This window comes from Chlorocebus sabaeus, chromosome X (assembly GCF_047675955.1).
Source record: "Chlorocebus sabaeus isolate Y175 chromosome X, mChlSab1.0.hap1, whole genome shotgun sequence".
NCBI classification, from domain to species: domain Eukaryota; kingdom Metazoa; phylum Chordata; class Mammalia; order Primates; family Cercopithecidae; genus Chlorocebus; species Chlorocebus sabaeus.
The window spans coordinates 114686528-114701699 of NC_132933.1; the positions used below are offsets into that span (position 1 = coordinate 114686528).

At 42.5% G+C, this 15172-nt stretch overlaps 1 protein-coding gene across 3 annotated transcripts in view; it reads left to right on the forward strand.

Moving 5' to 3' along the window:
* SRPX (sushi repeat containing protein X-linked) overlaps positions 1-15172 on the forward strand; it is a 178416-nt gene that overhangs the window by 57713 nt on the left and 105531 nt on the right. For 2 of the 3 annotated variants that reach the window (XM_073013811.1, XM_073013813.1), the window contains 5 exons: positions 3330-3451; positions 4179-4358; positions 7434-7567; positions 9950-10071; positions 14275-14842. In XM_073013811.1, the coding sequence (XP_072869912.1) occupies positions 3330-3451; positions 4179-4358; positions 7434-7567; positions 9950-10071; positions 14275-14458 (742 nt within the window). In that variant the 3' untranslated portion in view covers positions 14459-14842. Of the gene's footprint in view, positions 1-3329; positions 3452-4178; positions 4359-7433; positions 7568-9949; positions 10072-14274; positions 14843-15172 lie in introns of those variants that run through there. The other variant, XM_073013812.1, reaches the window with a different exon arrangement.

The window sequence follows — 15172 nt, forward strand, 5'->3', positions numbered from 1 at the left end:
GGAAGGAGGAACAGAAGGGGAAAGAGGAAGCCAGTTGGTTAATTTAGGGATAGAGTAACCCGCATTGCCTGCCCAGCCAGACCCTATTCATGCCCCCAGGCCATTACCTGCACTGGGAAGCCGTCTGTGTCTCCCAGGTGGTGCCAGAGGCTGTCACTCTTGTGCTCTGTGAGTACAGTTTAGTGCAGAACTTTTTCACCCCTTGTTTTTTGGCTGTATTTATCTCTTTCAAAGCTTTTTAATTTATTTTTAAAACTCCTGACCATATCAGACACTTACAGATGCTTATTTAAAAAAAGGGAAGGTATCGGCCGAGCGCAGTGGCTCACGCCTGTAATCCCAACACTTTGGGAGGCCAAGGCAGGCGAATCACGAGGTCAGGAGATCGAGACCGTCCTGGCTAACATGGTGAAACCCCGTCTCTACTAAAATTACAAAAAAATTAGCCGGGTGTGGTGGCGGGTGCCTGTAGTCCCAGCTACTGGGGAGGCTGAGGCAGGAGAATGGCGTGAACCCAGGAGGCAGAGGTTGCAGTGAGCTGAGATCGTGCCACTGCACTGCACTCCAGCCTGGGCGACAGAGTGAGACACTCCATCTCAAAAACAACAACAACAACAACAACAACAAAAAAAAAAAACGGAAGGTATCTTCTGCTTTCTTCCCCACCTCTACCCCATTCTCCTGGACCAATTTCATTCATAGTTTGACATATATCTGAGTTGCTTTTTGTTGGTATGTTTGTTTTACCAACCACAATGAGAAGCACTGTTAAGAAGCTTTTAAAAATGGGTGGATCCCTTTGTAAGGGTTAGCTATGTGTTGTTCTAATCTAGCATTTGGGCCTGTATCCCTGCAACTGTTTGGTTGGCCTTCATATTCCCTGGAGACCACTACTTCACGTTAGCATGTTCATATCTGTGCCTTAAAGTTTACGGGCATATTAGAGCTTCCCACTGAGTTTTCATCTGTAGATAAAAGGATACCTCTAATTTATCTCCTGGTGATCCATAAAGCAAGAAAAGACTTTCTAGAATCCTATCAACCCAGGCTGTGCATGACAAAACATTTTTACACGATGATTAGGCAATAACAGTACATTTTCTACTGAGAGGAGGCAGGACATTTTGTTCCTACATTCCAATAATCTTCCCCCAGTGCCTCATCTAGCTTAAGTAATACTACTAGTTATGCCCTCCCATTGTAACTTCTCGAAGATAAAGTTTGACCATTAAAAAAGTATTTGCTATCACATACACATCCCACGAATCCCTTTGGAGAAAATGTAGGCAATCAGAATTGAAAAGTAAGTTGACATAATCAGGGATTGGGTTTTATTTACCTTTGACTCTTCAGGGTCTAGCACAATGCCTGGCCCAGCCCCTACCACATAGTAGGTTTTTAGATTTTTACAACTCTGACTGCTGTTGAAATCCTGTGTAATAAACACAAAACATCAAGCCATCAGGTGACTCTATTTGTCTACAAGTTTTGTGAGAATATTCACCTTGTTGTTTTTGTGGGTAACTTGTGTAATATGGTTAGGAGTGTTACATTTTATTTGATTTTTTAATTTTTTGAGACAGAGTCTCACTCTGTCGCCCAGGCTGGAGTGCAGTGGCAAGATCTTGGCTGACAGCAACCTCCACCCCCCAGGTTCAAGCGATTCTCCTGCCTCAGCCTCCTGAGTAGCTGGGATTACAGGTGTGTACCACCACACCCTGCTAATTTTTGTATTTTTAGTAGAGACGGGTTTTTGCCATGTTGGCCAGGCTGGTCTTGCACACCTGACCTCAGGTGATCTGCCCGCCTCGGCCTCCCATAGTGCTGGGATTACATTTATGAGCCACCGCACCTGGCAGGATTGTTACATTTTAAAACAGCATCTCAGTATTCTCCTGTCCCTTTGTTCAAAGCAGCTGTCTGCTTCCAGGGTTCTACAGCCCAGAGGCCAGACAGGTTTAGAGCAGGATGCCATGGGAATGCACTCCAACAGGATGAGGAGTTCAGAGAAGGCTGTCTTGTTCCCTTTACAGCTCTCACTTGGGCTCCTTGCTGCCCTGGCATTTCTCCTATGACCCCTTCCGCCATTTCCTATCCAAGCTACTGCTCTATAGCTCCCTTGTGAGGGAGAAGGTTCTAGTGTCAAGCTCTGAGATAAGTGCTTCTTGTGAGTTCCCTTATTTACTCCTTCTGTTATTTGCATGCCACAGGCGAAACAAAGTCTCAGAGAGGCGACATCTACTTATATTTGAAGTATCACTCCTCTCAGGTTTATCTGAATTTAAATTGTGCTTTCTAAAGACCTTAAAGCATCTAAAGCCAACAGCAGCATGTCTCAAAATAGTGGGATTTCTGACATTTTCCCACGACCCCTCTCTCATACCTGGTAAACAGCCACCTCACCCACCTACATGTAAGGCTTTCCTCAATGGTGACAATGATAATACCACATGTTCATTATTAGCACATATTCTCATCATTCCCTGAACTGTAGGGAGATGGGGAATTTATATGTATATTGAAAAACAGAACATGGATTTTGATCATGCTATACTGATTGGTGTTCTCATTAGGCAGCCAAGAAAAAAGATGAAGTCACCCTAGCTGTGTGACTTTGGGCAAGTTCTTTAGCCTTTTTATGCCTCAGTTTCCTCATCTGTGAAATAGAGATAATAGTACCTACCTAATAGGGTTGTTGGATTAAATGAGGAGGATTAAATAAATATATGCAAAATGCCTAGAACCATGCCTAACATGTAAGATTTATGTAAGTGCAAAGAACACTTTTAGTCATTATTACTGTTATCAGGATAACCAAGGAATTACAGAGAACTTGCCTTTAGGTCTCCACAGTCCCAGATAGAAAGAACAGAGAAAGTTCTAGTACACCCTGCAGGCCCAAATTGCCAGTGACTGCTTGGACTATATTCTCTAATGATTTTCCTCACAGAAAATTCCCTTGTCTTCCCAACAGTGAGGCAATTCAGGTCCCACCTGGAACAAGAGTGAGATTGAAGGAAGAGACTTGGGCCCTATATTTTTCATCCTCCCTCCCCCCTCTACCCACTTCTCCACCATTCTACCTACAGCCGGAAAAAAGTCTAAGCTTCCCAGTAGTTTGGGTCTTCCATTTTCTGGGCACAAACTGCTCTTCTAAAACAGACTAAAGCTTAGGAGATTCTATCCTTTGAGAAATTTTTGTTCTACTTAAACTAGTCTAATTGTTGCCCCTCAGTCTCTCCATGTCCTGTAAAGAGTGGGGGGTCGTCACTTGCTTGTCAAATCCATAATGTCATCTTTCCTGTTTCTGATTTTTTTTTCTCTCTAAGTGTCATTCTAAAAGGCCTCCCCCCAGGCTCCAACTTTCCAGAAGGAGACCACAAGATCCAGTACACAGTCTATGACAGAGCTGAGAATAAGGGCACTTGCAAATTTCGAGTTAAAGTGAGAGGTAAGAATACTGCTTTTTGTCCCCCCACCCTCCCTTTAGAAGAGCAAAGGGAAGCAGGTCCTCAAGCCAGAACTCTCTCAAGTGCCTACTGTGGTGGGTGACTTGCCAGCTTTAGATTAGCCTCTAATGAGGCTTGGGGAAGTGCCCTATCTTAATGCCTGAATTTCATGATACACATATGGATGGGCGTCAGTGTTGCCAGATTATTTAACAAGGACTAGTCTTATAGGAGCCCATAGCTGACTGTCCCGGAAGAATATTATTCAATAATTTTTCCATCCCTGAGCTTAGGTGACCAGCTGAAGCCTGTGAGTCCATCTACAACTAGGGTGAATAGGATCCCCCTAATTTGGGCCACCAGGAGAACATGTTCTTAGTGTTCTGGAACCATTGGTGTGAAAGAAAATGTTTTTAAGGATTATTTTATGCCTGATGGTTTGGGCAACTAATTGCTAACCATCTTTACTCCTTACTCTTCTGGACTTCACTTCCTCATCTACAACACTAGGAGCTAAACCAGTTGATATCAGTGGTCTCATTGATATGGATGGGTGACCATTGCAAGGCTCACCCACTGACCAAATAGTCCTCCCTCCTCCCTCACTCATTTCACAGGCTGATGTAGAAGCCTGATTGCAAAGCTGATGCCTCTGCATCCTCACTTTTTCTGCTTACTCTGTGGATGGGAGCTCAGCACTGAGACCCCTCTGGACTTGTGTCCCTACAGTCAAACGCTGTGGCAAACTCAATGCCCCAGAGAATGGTTACATGAAGTGCTCCAGCGATGGGGATAATTATGGAGCCACCTGTGAGTTCTCCTGCATCGGCGGCTATGAGCTCCAGGGTAGCCCTGCCCGAGTATGTCAATCCAACCTGGCTTGGTCTGGCACGGAGCCCACCTGTGCAGGTATGTACGCAGCCCCTCCAGCCTGCAGCAGAACCTGTAAACCCCTTGGTTCTTGATTCCAGTGCAAGAGAGGTTTCCCTTCATAGACTTTGAGAAGTTCCTGGCCATCCCTCTTTATCTGAGTGGATGAACATAGTCCCTAGATCCCTGCTGCAGCTCATCTCATCTGTTATCCGTCTTGCTTCCGCCTATCCTCTAATTTCCTTTTCATGTCCTCTAAGGAAGAAGCTCAAGGTAGGAACCTAGGGCCAGCCTTTGGTGACATGAGGAACCAGCAAAATTTGCTGTAGTTTCCTTTGTTCTAGAAATGTAAGGATCTTGTTTATAAAGCCAGTACACTGTCATGTAGAGACAATATCATACCTGCTTTGCATCACTGGCATGAAAGTCACATACACTTTGGGCATTTGGAATCTTTCCTCCTATGTAAAATGAAGAAAATAATACCTCATCTACCTCTTGAGTTGTTGTAAGGATTAAATTAGGTCATCTGTGGAACAGTGGAATAGAGCAGTGCCTGGTACACGTAAAGCCTTATGCCAGCTCTTATTCCTGATGAACAAAAATTGGGCTGGGTAATGAGTCTGAAACTTGGGCTAGCCAGAAAATTATGGACGTATCTCTTGTTTATAGACTTCTGTTTTTCTCGTTTCCTGGTACCCTTTCATCTTTATCCCTTTCTTTTAATTGAAGCCCCCATTTAGAGTTAAGTGACAGAGAGACATATATACCATCAGCTAAATGCCTGAGATTCTTCAATTTCATGTGTTAAAGTAGAAAGAACACACCTATTATAGACTCCCTACCTAAGGACTTCACGCCCACCATGTTGGCATTAAGGCCTGGGGTGTGGTGTCTAACAGGCTGCTAGACCTATGTGGTCCAACATGGTAGCCACTAGCTATATGTGGCTACTAAGCACTTGAAATGAGGCTATTCTGAATTGAGATATGCTATAAGTGTAAAACATATACCAATTTCAAAATCTTAGTGTGAAAAAGAATATAAAGTATCTTAATTTTTTATATTGATTACATGTTGAAATGAAATATTTGGGATATATTGGGTTAAATAAAACATAAAATCATTTCTACCTATCTCTTTATACTTTTTGTTTGTTTGTTTGAGCTGGAGTCTTACTCTGTCGCCCAGGCTAGAGTGCAGTGGCGCGATCTTGGCTCACTGCAACCTCCGCCTCCTGGGTTCAAGTGATTCTCCTGCCCCAGCCTCCTGAGTAGCTGCGACTACAGGTGCGTGCCACCATGCCTGGCTAATTTTTTGTATTTTTAGTAAAGGTGGGGTTTCACTGTGTTAGCCAGGATGTTCTTGATCTCCTGACCTCATGATCTGCCCGCCTCGGCCTCCCAAAGTGCTGAGATTACGGGTGTGAGCCACTACGCCCAGTCTCTTTACACTTTTTTAGTGAGGCAACTAGAAAATTTAAGATTAAACATAGTGGCTTACATTGTATTTCTCTTGACAAGAGCTATCCTAGACTCTGAGCCCCTGGGGCAGGGAAGAGGGCAGGAAAGAGGGCAGGAACTGTGTATCACTCAGTGTGACATGCTAGTACCTAGCGTAGAGCTTGGCACATGGCAGGTGCTCAGTATATAATGGCTGAATGAATTAATGTGTGAATGAACAAATACTTCAATGCAAACCTAAAATGTGAAATATGAAAACCAAGATTATAAATCATATATGGCATCTACTAGTTTTTCTCATATTATTTCTTCTTTGGAGCTAAGCCTTTTATTTGCCTATCTATATAACATCCTTCATTGACCCTGAACAGCTGGAATTAGTTGTCATTTATTTGCTTAAAGGGAAGACCTATTATAAAACTGCCTTGTCCCATGTCCTCTATGCCTGTGTTGCTTGCTCTGTGGCCTTTGTGTCCCACATTGCTTTGTCCCTTCTGCACCAAGGAGGCAGACTTCAGAAATTCTGAGCCATTCCAAAGCCAGCCTGGCCATTGCCCATTCTCTTACCCTTCTGCCTCTCTGCACCCCTTTCCCTAGCAGATACTATGGTGCTTGGCCCATATGCCTTTCACATTCACATCTATGTTCAAAAGGCTACTTACAGCAATTAACTGGGTCTCTCTGTCTGAGAGCGTTTTTTCCCTGGCTATGAAAGCACTGTCAGCCCATGCACAGAGCCAGCCTGAAGTGATGGAGAGCTGGTGCCCCAGAAGCAGCCCTCAACAATGATGGAGCAATTGTATAAATACTCCAGTTCCCTCCAGTGGGTTAATTCTGGAGGTATGTTGTATATCATCTCCTAGAGTTCCCCAGTGGGAGTGAGTTCCAAATGCCCACAGCAACAACTTGCTTGATAACCAACTAGTATTGTTTTCTTTCCTTCACTGTCTCACTTCCTGACATAGGCAGAATAATGGTCCACCAAAGATGTCCACATCCTAATCCCCAGAACCTGAGAATATGTTACCTTACATGAAAAAAGGGACTTTACAGATGTAATTCAGTTAAGGATTTTGAGATGGCAAGAGTATCCTGGAATACCCAGTGGGCCCAATATAATCACAAGCCTTCTTATATAAAGGAGGCAGAACTGCTGTCAGAGTCATAGAAAGAGATGATGAAGGAGAGATCAGAGAGAAGAGAGATTTGAAGATACTACACTGCTGTCTTTGAAGATGGAGGAAGGGACTACTAGCCAAGGAATGAAGGTGGCCTCTCGATGCTGAAAAAGACAAGAAATCAGATTCTCCCCTAGAACCTCCACGGGAACATAGCCCTGCCAACACCTTGATTTTAGCTCCATGAGACCAGGGTCTTTTTGATCCTGACCTGCAGTATCTAAAATAATAAGTTTGTATTATGTTAAGTCACTAGGTTTATGGTGATTTGTTACAGCAGCAAGAGGAAATGAATGTACTTCCTCACTCCTCCACAAGTGCTTCTTGGGACCGCCTCCCAAATAAACTACTTACACTTGAATCCTTATCTCAGGGTTTACTTCTTACACAAATGGTCCTGTGTGTCATCACAGACTTTGTTGAGCCAGAACAAGCAGAAGGTTTCTGACCCATGTGGTCATTTCTGATTACAGCCATGAATGTCAATGTGGGCGTCAGAACGGCAGCTGCACTTCTGGATCAGTTTTATGAGAAAAGGAGACTCCTCATTGTGTCCACACCCACAGCCCGAAACCTCCTTTACCGTCTCCAGCTAGGAATGCTGCAGGTGAGTCCTCAAGGCAGGGCTGAGGTGGCAGGGAGACCTTTAACAGGAAGGGCCCAGCCATTTCACTAAAAGCAAAGGCCAGATTCAGTGCCTAATCCACTTACAGTGAGTTTCAGGAACTGGCACTTCAGAGCTACCACCATTCATTTCTGGTTCTGGGCCATAACCTGATTAGCATTGACTCCTTAGAGTTAACCCAATCGTTTTCCAACTAATGAGGTTTGCCTGTCTTCACCAATAAGTCTAATTGACATACTGTCCAGGCCTAGCCACAGAACAATTGTCTTTGCTGAACCTGTCCAGGATATGCCTGGCTGAAAGCAATCAATTAGCTGCCTGCCCAAAAGGCCGGCCCAAGAGATGAAAGGAATCCAGGAGCCCTCGGTCCCCACATTTTTCCCCAGGGAATTTCTTTGACTCTCAGAGGGTGACAGCCATTTTTTTTAGCACAGTGGTTCTCAACGTGTGATCTATGGACTGGACCAGCAGCATCAGCATCACCTGGGAGCTTGATAGACATGCCAATTCTCAGGGCCCCTCCCAGACCTACTGTGTCAGAATCTACACTTTTAACAAAATCTCCAGGTGATTCCTAAGCACTCTCAAGTTTGACGGGCACTTTTCTGGGAAATATGTCCTTCTCAACTATGTAAATTTTGTAGCTACTAAATGAGCAACCAGCATCTTGGGCGTGTGGGGAAGGATGACTAGAAACTATAAGGATCAAACTAGAAGTTGCTTGCTTTTGTCCTGAAGCTGGTTTGCAAAAGAGTGGCCAACTTCACTGAATACTAAAGAGGCAGGATGTATGCTGTGCCATGGATACAGTGCTGCACATTTTTTTTGAGAATATTTTATTCATTTGTTACAGTGGATAGAACTAAGTGCTTAAAACAGTCTTGATTTAATCAAGGGCTACAATTTTCTTCTCATGTCACATTAATAAAATGTATAATAATAAGTCCCTTTTCACTCTTCCCACGTACTTGAAGAATTGCCTATGAACTCTGAAGAGCCATATAAAATTTTTGTGAGCTCCCTTAATAGTAACCAAATTCATTGCATCTTTACCCCCGGTCCCCACCAGCTTACCTCCCCTTGTATCTCCTTATCCAAGCCAGGGGCCTGCTCTTCAGAAAAGACAAGCTTATACTTCTCTGTTTTGTGGGAAATTGGCATTGCAGGCTATATTCCACGATCATGCATTTCCTCATCTGTTCTTATTCCATAGGAAAATGAATTAAGCCAAACAACTTGCTTTTCCTCTGTGTCAGCAAACTATGGTGACCCATGGCTAGTTTCGGTAAATTAACTTTTATTGGATACAGTCACACTAATTCATTTGTGCATGATCTACAACTGCTTTTGCACTACAATGATGGAGTGAAGTGATTAGGACAGAGGCCATCCAACCTTGCCAAGCCTGAAATACTCTCTGGCCCTTTACAGAGAAAGATTGCCGTCATTGCTCTAGTCTGTCCCATCCCTTCAGACACTTGCTAACTTAACAACTGGTTGGATAAGATATTTAATATCCAGATGTTTTGGTGTGACCTCCTCTTCCAAATATACTTACGTTTGCATTTTAGCCAGAGCCTTCAAAGAAAGGTTTGGTTGACATAGGCATTTCAGTGAGAGTAATACAAAAGCCTATTTCTAACTTTTTAAACTTCTCAACCAGTTCTGTAACTTCATGTAGGGACGTTTCAGTGGAATTTTGGTAAAACATATTTGATGTTTTCATCTTTCAAGACTTCAAAATTTCTTTTCCCATTTAGCCAAATTCATCATATTTGTCTTACATTACTTTTTTTAAAATTTTTTATTTTTATTGCCATTGCCATTCCTGATGAGCCCTGCTGACACGTGGTTGACTGGGCCACATTCCCAAGGTTCTTGGCAAGAGGCCAGCTTAGAGGCTTGGAACCTTTTATCCTCTTTTCCCCTGAGATTGGGTGTGGAGGGCATAGGGCAGGAGAGTGTGGAGAGTGGAAACAGGGCAGAGAAGTGGACTCTGGAAATAGAGTAGTCTTCTGTCCTTGCAAAGAAAAAGTTAGAATCCTCTGGGGTGGTCTTGGACACTTTTTAGGAAATTTGACTCACTCAAGGTCTCACCCTGTCTGGAAATACATAGACTGCCCTTTTGCTTAGGTTTTCAAAATCCCACTGTCAAGCCATATCGGAATGATTCCTCTAGGAAAGGTATTTAGGTTTTATAGCCACGAGCTTAACCCCGATTTCTCATCTGTTTTCGTTACAGTTCAGAGTGAGCAAATAAACTTCCAGAGACAGGCCAGTGCTACTTCTGTCGGTTTCTAGTTTGATAAGGATGTCTTTTTTCACCATGCTCATACCTCCCCTGTTGGGTTTTCTTTTTCCCAGCAAGCACAGTGTGGCCTTGATCTTCGACACATCACCGTGGTGGAGCTGGTGGGTGTGTTCCCGACTCTCATTGGCAGGATAGGCGCAAAGATTATGCCTCCAGCCCTAGCGCTGCAGCTCAGGTAGGGGAAATTTCTGTTCTTAAATCTTATCCCCTATGAATGCACTTTTAACTGATTAGGTTCCCTGGTTTCTTTCTATTCAGCATGGAGTTCAGGCAACCTTCAATGTTTAATTGCTTTTATTCTGGGAGTGTTATAACCATGCTAATCAGTATGTTGCTGTTTGTTCAAATAAATTGTGCAATGGGGAATTACCAGTGTTTTCTTTCTTACCCCCTCCAACCAACCGTTTTTGCTTCGTGCACGTGTGTGTGTGTGTGTGTGTGTGTGTGTGTGTGTGTGGTTGATGGAGGAAGGATGGCTAGGAGAGGAGGACCTGAAAAAAAGACTTAAGCAATCCTTGGTCTTATTAGAAAAGTACGCATCCAATTAGTCTTTCCAGGCTTGGTCTCTTTTTTCTCCATTCTTGCAGAACACTTGTTCATACCTCTGTTTTAACAATTATATTTTACTTTCATAACCCTTACAAAGTTGGAACCGTGGATTTTAGTCTCTGAATAACGATGTATTAAAGAAGCAGAATTCAACAACCAAAAGATAGTTTCAGAATAACCCAAATTTCTGCTTGCATCTCTTGACCACTGTAAAATGAATAATTAGACTAAAGCAAAACTCCTTAAAATCTTCCTTTCTCACCCAGCCTTTTCAAAACCCATTCAGAAAATTCTGCAACAAGTTTTAAAAAATCATTGACACAGGATATGAGCAAGTAGTACTAAATAAGCAACAGCTTCAAAAAACCTACTTTGAGAATATTCACCATAAATATTTAGATATCAACACAACTCTCTGTCTTAAGTTTTGTACAGTTCGACTTGAAATAAGAGGATTCATGAGTTCTCTTTAGTCGACTGATGAATGGAGAAGGCTGGGTACACTCATGTGCTTTTCTTTTTGTTATATTTTACTGCATTTGCATGTAGCACCTCCCCATACCGACTTTTGACATCAGTAGCAGAGCTTTCAAATGTTTGCTACTCGGTACCTAGCACAGTACCTGGCACCATGTTGGCGCTAAGTGGAGTAAACGACTCAAAATTTCATTGAAACAGCCTTACTATTTCCAGAGTTGATAACAGCTTTTAAAAGTATATTGTATATTTACAGTTAGTGTACAAATACTTCAAGTTGAACTGTACAAAACTTAAGACAGAGAGTTGTGTTGATATCTAAATATTTATGGTGAATATTTTCAAAGTAGGTTTTATGAAGCTGTTGCTTATTTAGTACTACTTGCTCATATCCTGTGTCAATGATTTTTTAAAACTTGTTGCAGAATTTTCTGAATGGGTTTTGGATTGAATGTGTCTGTATGTGTGTCATCTTCATAAAATCTTGTTGTGCTTTTAAACTGTTGAATCTACCTGAAGAACAGAAAAATGCGATTAAAAAATACTTGCCATTCAGATTGTATATGTTGGGGCTACCATAGACTTCTATAGGCAGAAGATGATTTTAAATACATTATATGGTGGTTCTCAAACTTTTAGCCTCCATCAGAATCTCCTGGAGGGCCTGTTACAATACGTATTGTTGGAGTCTACACTGTAGGCTGTAAACTGCGTTTCTGATTCAGTAGGTCTCTGGTTATACCCGATAATATGCATCTCTAATGAGCTCCCAAAAGATCACATGGTGAGGACCACTGGCCTAGTTTTTTACCAAAAGCTTTACAGTTTTGAAATAGAACTTTTGCCCAGCAGCCTTCAAGAAAAGGGCCAATCCCTATTATGCAGCAGGATGATAGTCCAGGTAAAAGTCATGCAGAAATGATCACTCAGGTGCATTACCTAATGGATTCTGTGTCAGGCCGGCATGCCTGTGTTATCAGACATATCAGTGAGAAACAAAGAGCTTGGCAGAACTTTTTCCCTTTGAATTGGAAAGGTTTTTTTAGACACCTTGGAGTCTACTGCAGAGGAAAAAAGATGATTTAGGCAAAGAATGGGAAGCGAAAGAGGAGAAGGAAAAGCATAATGCCTGCATAATCTAAAAATTATTTTGTCTGGCTATAAGACTATTTTCAAATAGCACCGAGGCCATGATAAAACCCTTGAAGGGAGTCAACAGAAAGAAGAGACTGGGTCCCTGGGGTTGCAGGGTCACCACCTACCTTCTTTCTTGCCCTCATTTCTTTTTTATCTGGAGGTATGATCTGATTCATGCTTTCCAGAGGAATTTTCCAGCAATCTCAAGGAAGACAGGGACCAAGAAAGCCATAATTTCTATACCCACATTATTCTTTGAGTCTACAGTGTTCCCTGGAAGATTTTCCAGGAAGAACTCCTTCCAATCTGACGACAGACACGTATGTAACTCAGACATACTGTCGGCATCACACCTCATCCCCGATTTTGTGTGGTGTTTGATCATTCATCCCCAAGATTTCTGTGGTCTTTCGGCCCTAGTGGGATGCATTCCTGTGGCTGCTGCTAGCCTGCTGATCCAACCACTCAGCTCTTCCCATGACAGTTTTCCCCCTTTACATTCTGTGTCAATCAAGGCACAAGACTTACACAGGAATGTGTGTGGTAGCAGATGGTGGCACCGTGGTGGTGGTGTGTGTGGGGGGGTTTCCCATCCTAGTCTCACAAGCACTATAAAAAAAAATGAATGCTCCAATTTCTTATTGGTCACCCTTTCCCACAGGCTTCAGCCACCATATTCCCTATTCCTCTGTTTCCTGAGAGTTCCCTGTGCCAGAACTCCTCCATGCTCCCAAAAGTAAACTCAATACCCTTCCTCTTAAAGATGCAGAGCATTTTATCTCTTCATTCACACCCTACTTTGCAGCCTACATTAGCGTGTTCGGAACTCATTAATGCACTTTGCAGTCATCTACTTCTTAGCTCCCCTCTTAGCACTGCAGGAAACCTGGCAGAGGCACTGTCATGTCCTCTTTTTTTTCATTTCTAGTCACTGGGAGTGAATTTGCGATTTAGCTTCCCACTGGGATAAAATACAAATTATTCGCTTCTTCCTTGAAACTCCCTCTTAAAAGGCAGAAAAATGTAGTTTGTGTTTTATGTAATGATTTTTTAACCTTGATCTGTTTGTATGAGGAAAACATATTTCACTTTAAATCCAGATGACAGTGTATATTCTGCCTCATACACAATCTCAAAATATCTAAACTGAAAAAAAAAAAAAATCTGGAGAAGAGAGTGAGTGGGCTCATTTGTTCATTGGGCTCAGCTTATCTGTTTGTTTGCTTTCTCTAGCTATTCTCATCAAATATGTTTGTGTTGATATGAAAATCATATTTTTTAGTTTAAATTCTAGTGTGGTAGAGCAGAAAGAACACCAGACACTTGAAACCACTTCACATCCTTTTTTGGAATTATTTGGGGTACAAATTATGATTAACCAAGTCAGAATACACGGGGTGTAGACCAAGCTCAATCCCTTATAACTCTGCAGTCCGGAGCTGGCCACTGAATAGGCCAGAACTATCATGCTGGGAAATGATGTCAGTCAGCTTTACCTAGCCCAGAGTTTCTCAGCCTTGGCACTATTGCTATATGGGGATAGATAATTCTTTGTTTGGCGGGGAGAGTTGGCTGTGCATTGCAGGATGTTTAGCAGCATTCCTGGCCACTACCCACTAAATGCCAGTCACATCTTCACTCTCCACTGTGACAACCAAAAATATCTCCAGACATGGCCAAATTTCCCCTGGGAGCGGGGAGCAAAATCACCCCTGTTCATAATCACTGACTTAGTCCTAGTGTGTATGTGGTCATGCAACACTAGTCAGCAAATGTGGGTTTGGGGTTGATTCCAAACTTGGGTTGATTCCAATTTAATGAAAAAAAATCTGTTAGCCTTGTATGCACCTTGTACCAAATGTTGGTATATGGCACCGTTGTAGGCCGGAAGTCTTCCTGACTGTAATCTAGAACTAAAGCAGTGCTTTTCAAACTCTCATGTACATACCAGTCATCTGGGGATCTTGATAATAATGCAGATACTAATTCAGTAGGTTTGGGGTGGGGCATGGGAGTCTCCATTTCTAGCAAGTTCTCATGTGATGCTGCTGGTCCAAGGGTCACAGTTTGAGTAGACAGGGTCTAAAGGATGATTCAGTCCTTCATGGTATCAAAGCTTTCTCTGCACACGGTCACAGGAGGGCTCTGGTTGACCCACCAGGACCCTTGGGAGTCACGGTTTGACTTAGTCTCCTCTTTTCTTTGTCTGCCGCAGGCTGTTGCTGCGGATCCCACTCTACTCCTTCAGTATGGTGCTAGTGGATAAGCATGGCATGGACAAAGAGCGCTATGTCTCCCTAGTGATGCCTGTGGCTCTGTTCAACCTGATTGACACTTTTCCCTTGAGAAAAGAAGAGATGGTCCTACAAGCCGAAATGGGCCAGACCTGTAACACCTGACATGATGGTTCCTCTCTTGGCGGTTCCTCTCTTGGCTGTTCCTCTTCATTGTCTACATAGTGACATGCACATGGGAAAGCCTTAAAAATATCCTTGATGTACAGATTTTTATTTGTAATTTTTAAAGTCTATTTTATTATGAGCTTTCTTTGCACTTAAAAATTAGCATGCTGCTTTTTGTACTTGGAAGTGTTTCAAAAAACTTAAATGACTGTATTTACTCTTTTTAGCTTTCTTTACTCCATCATGGCTGGTTGATTTTGTAGAGAAATTAGAACCCATAACCATACATGGGCTATCAACATGTTATTCAATGTGATACCTAACTCTTTTCTATTTTGTTTTTTAAATAAGACTTTTATTAATAAAATGTTTTGGAGCAAATTTAGTAGAACTCACTTTGTTTATCAAGCACCAGCCATACTTGTTCAGTGTGGTCAGTGGTTTCAGGGTTGTGATCCTTAGTGGTGTTTTAAGAATGGAAAAAATTTAATTAGTCTTTTAAGGAGCTCTGCTGAGCTGGGAGAGAGCTGAGCTGTTGGGTGTTCAAGTAGCCAATTAAAGCCACAAGCTGAAAATGAAAGAGTTAAGCCTTCAGTCACAGTGATGGAATAAGCAAGAGTCTAAAACCAGAGGAAGCATCAACTTCACTGTTCCATTTTCCCCTGTGGGACAGCACACTGGTCAAGATTCAAGTGGAGCAGCACAGATGTG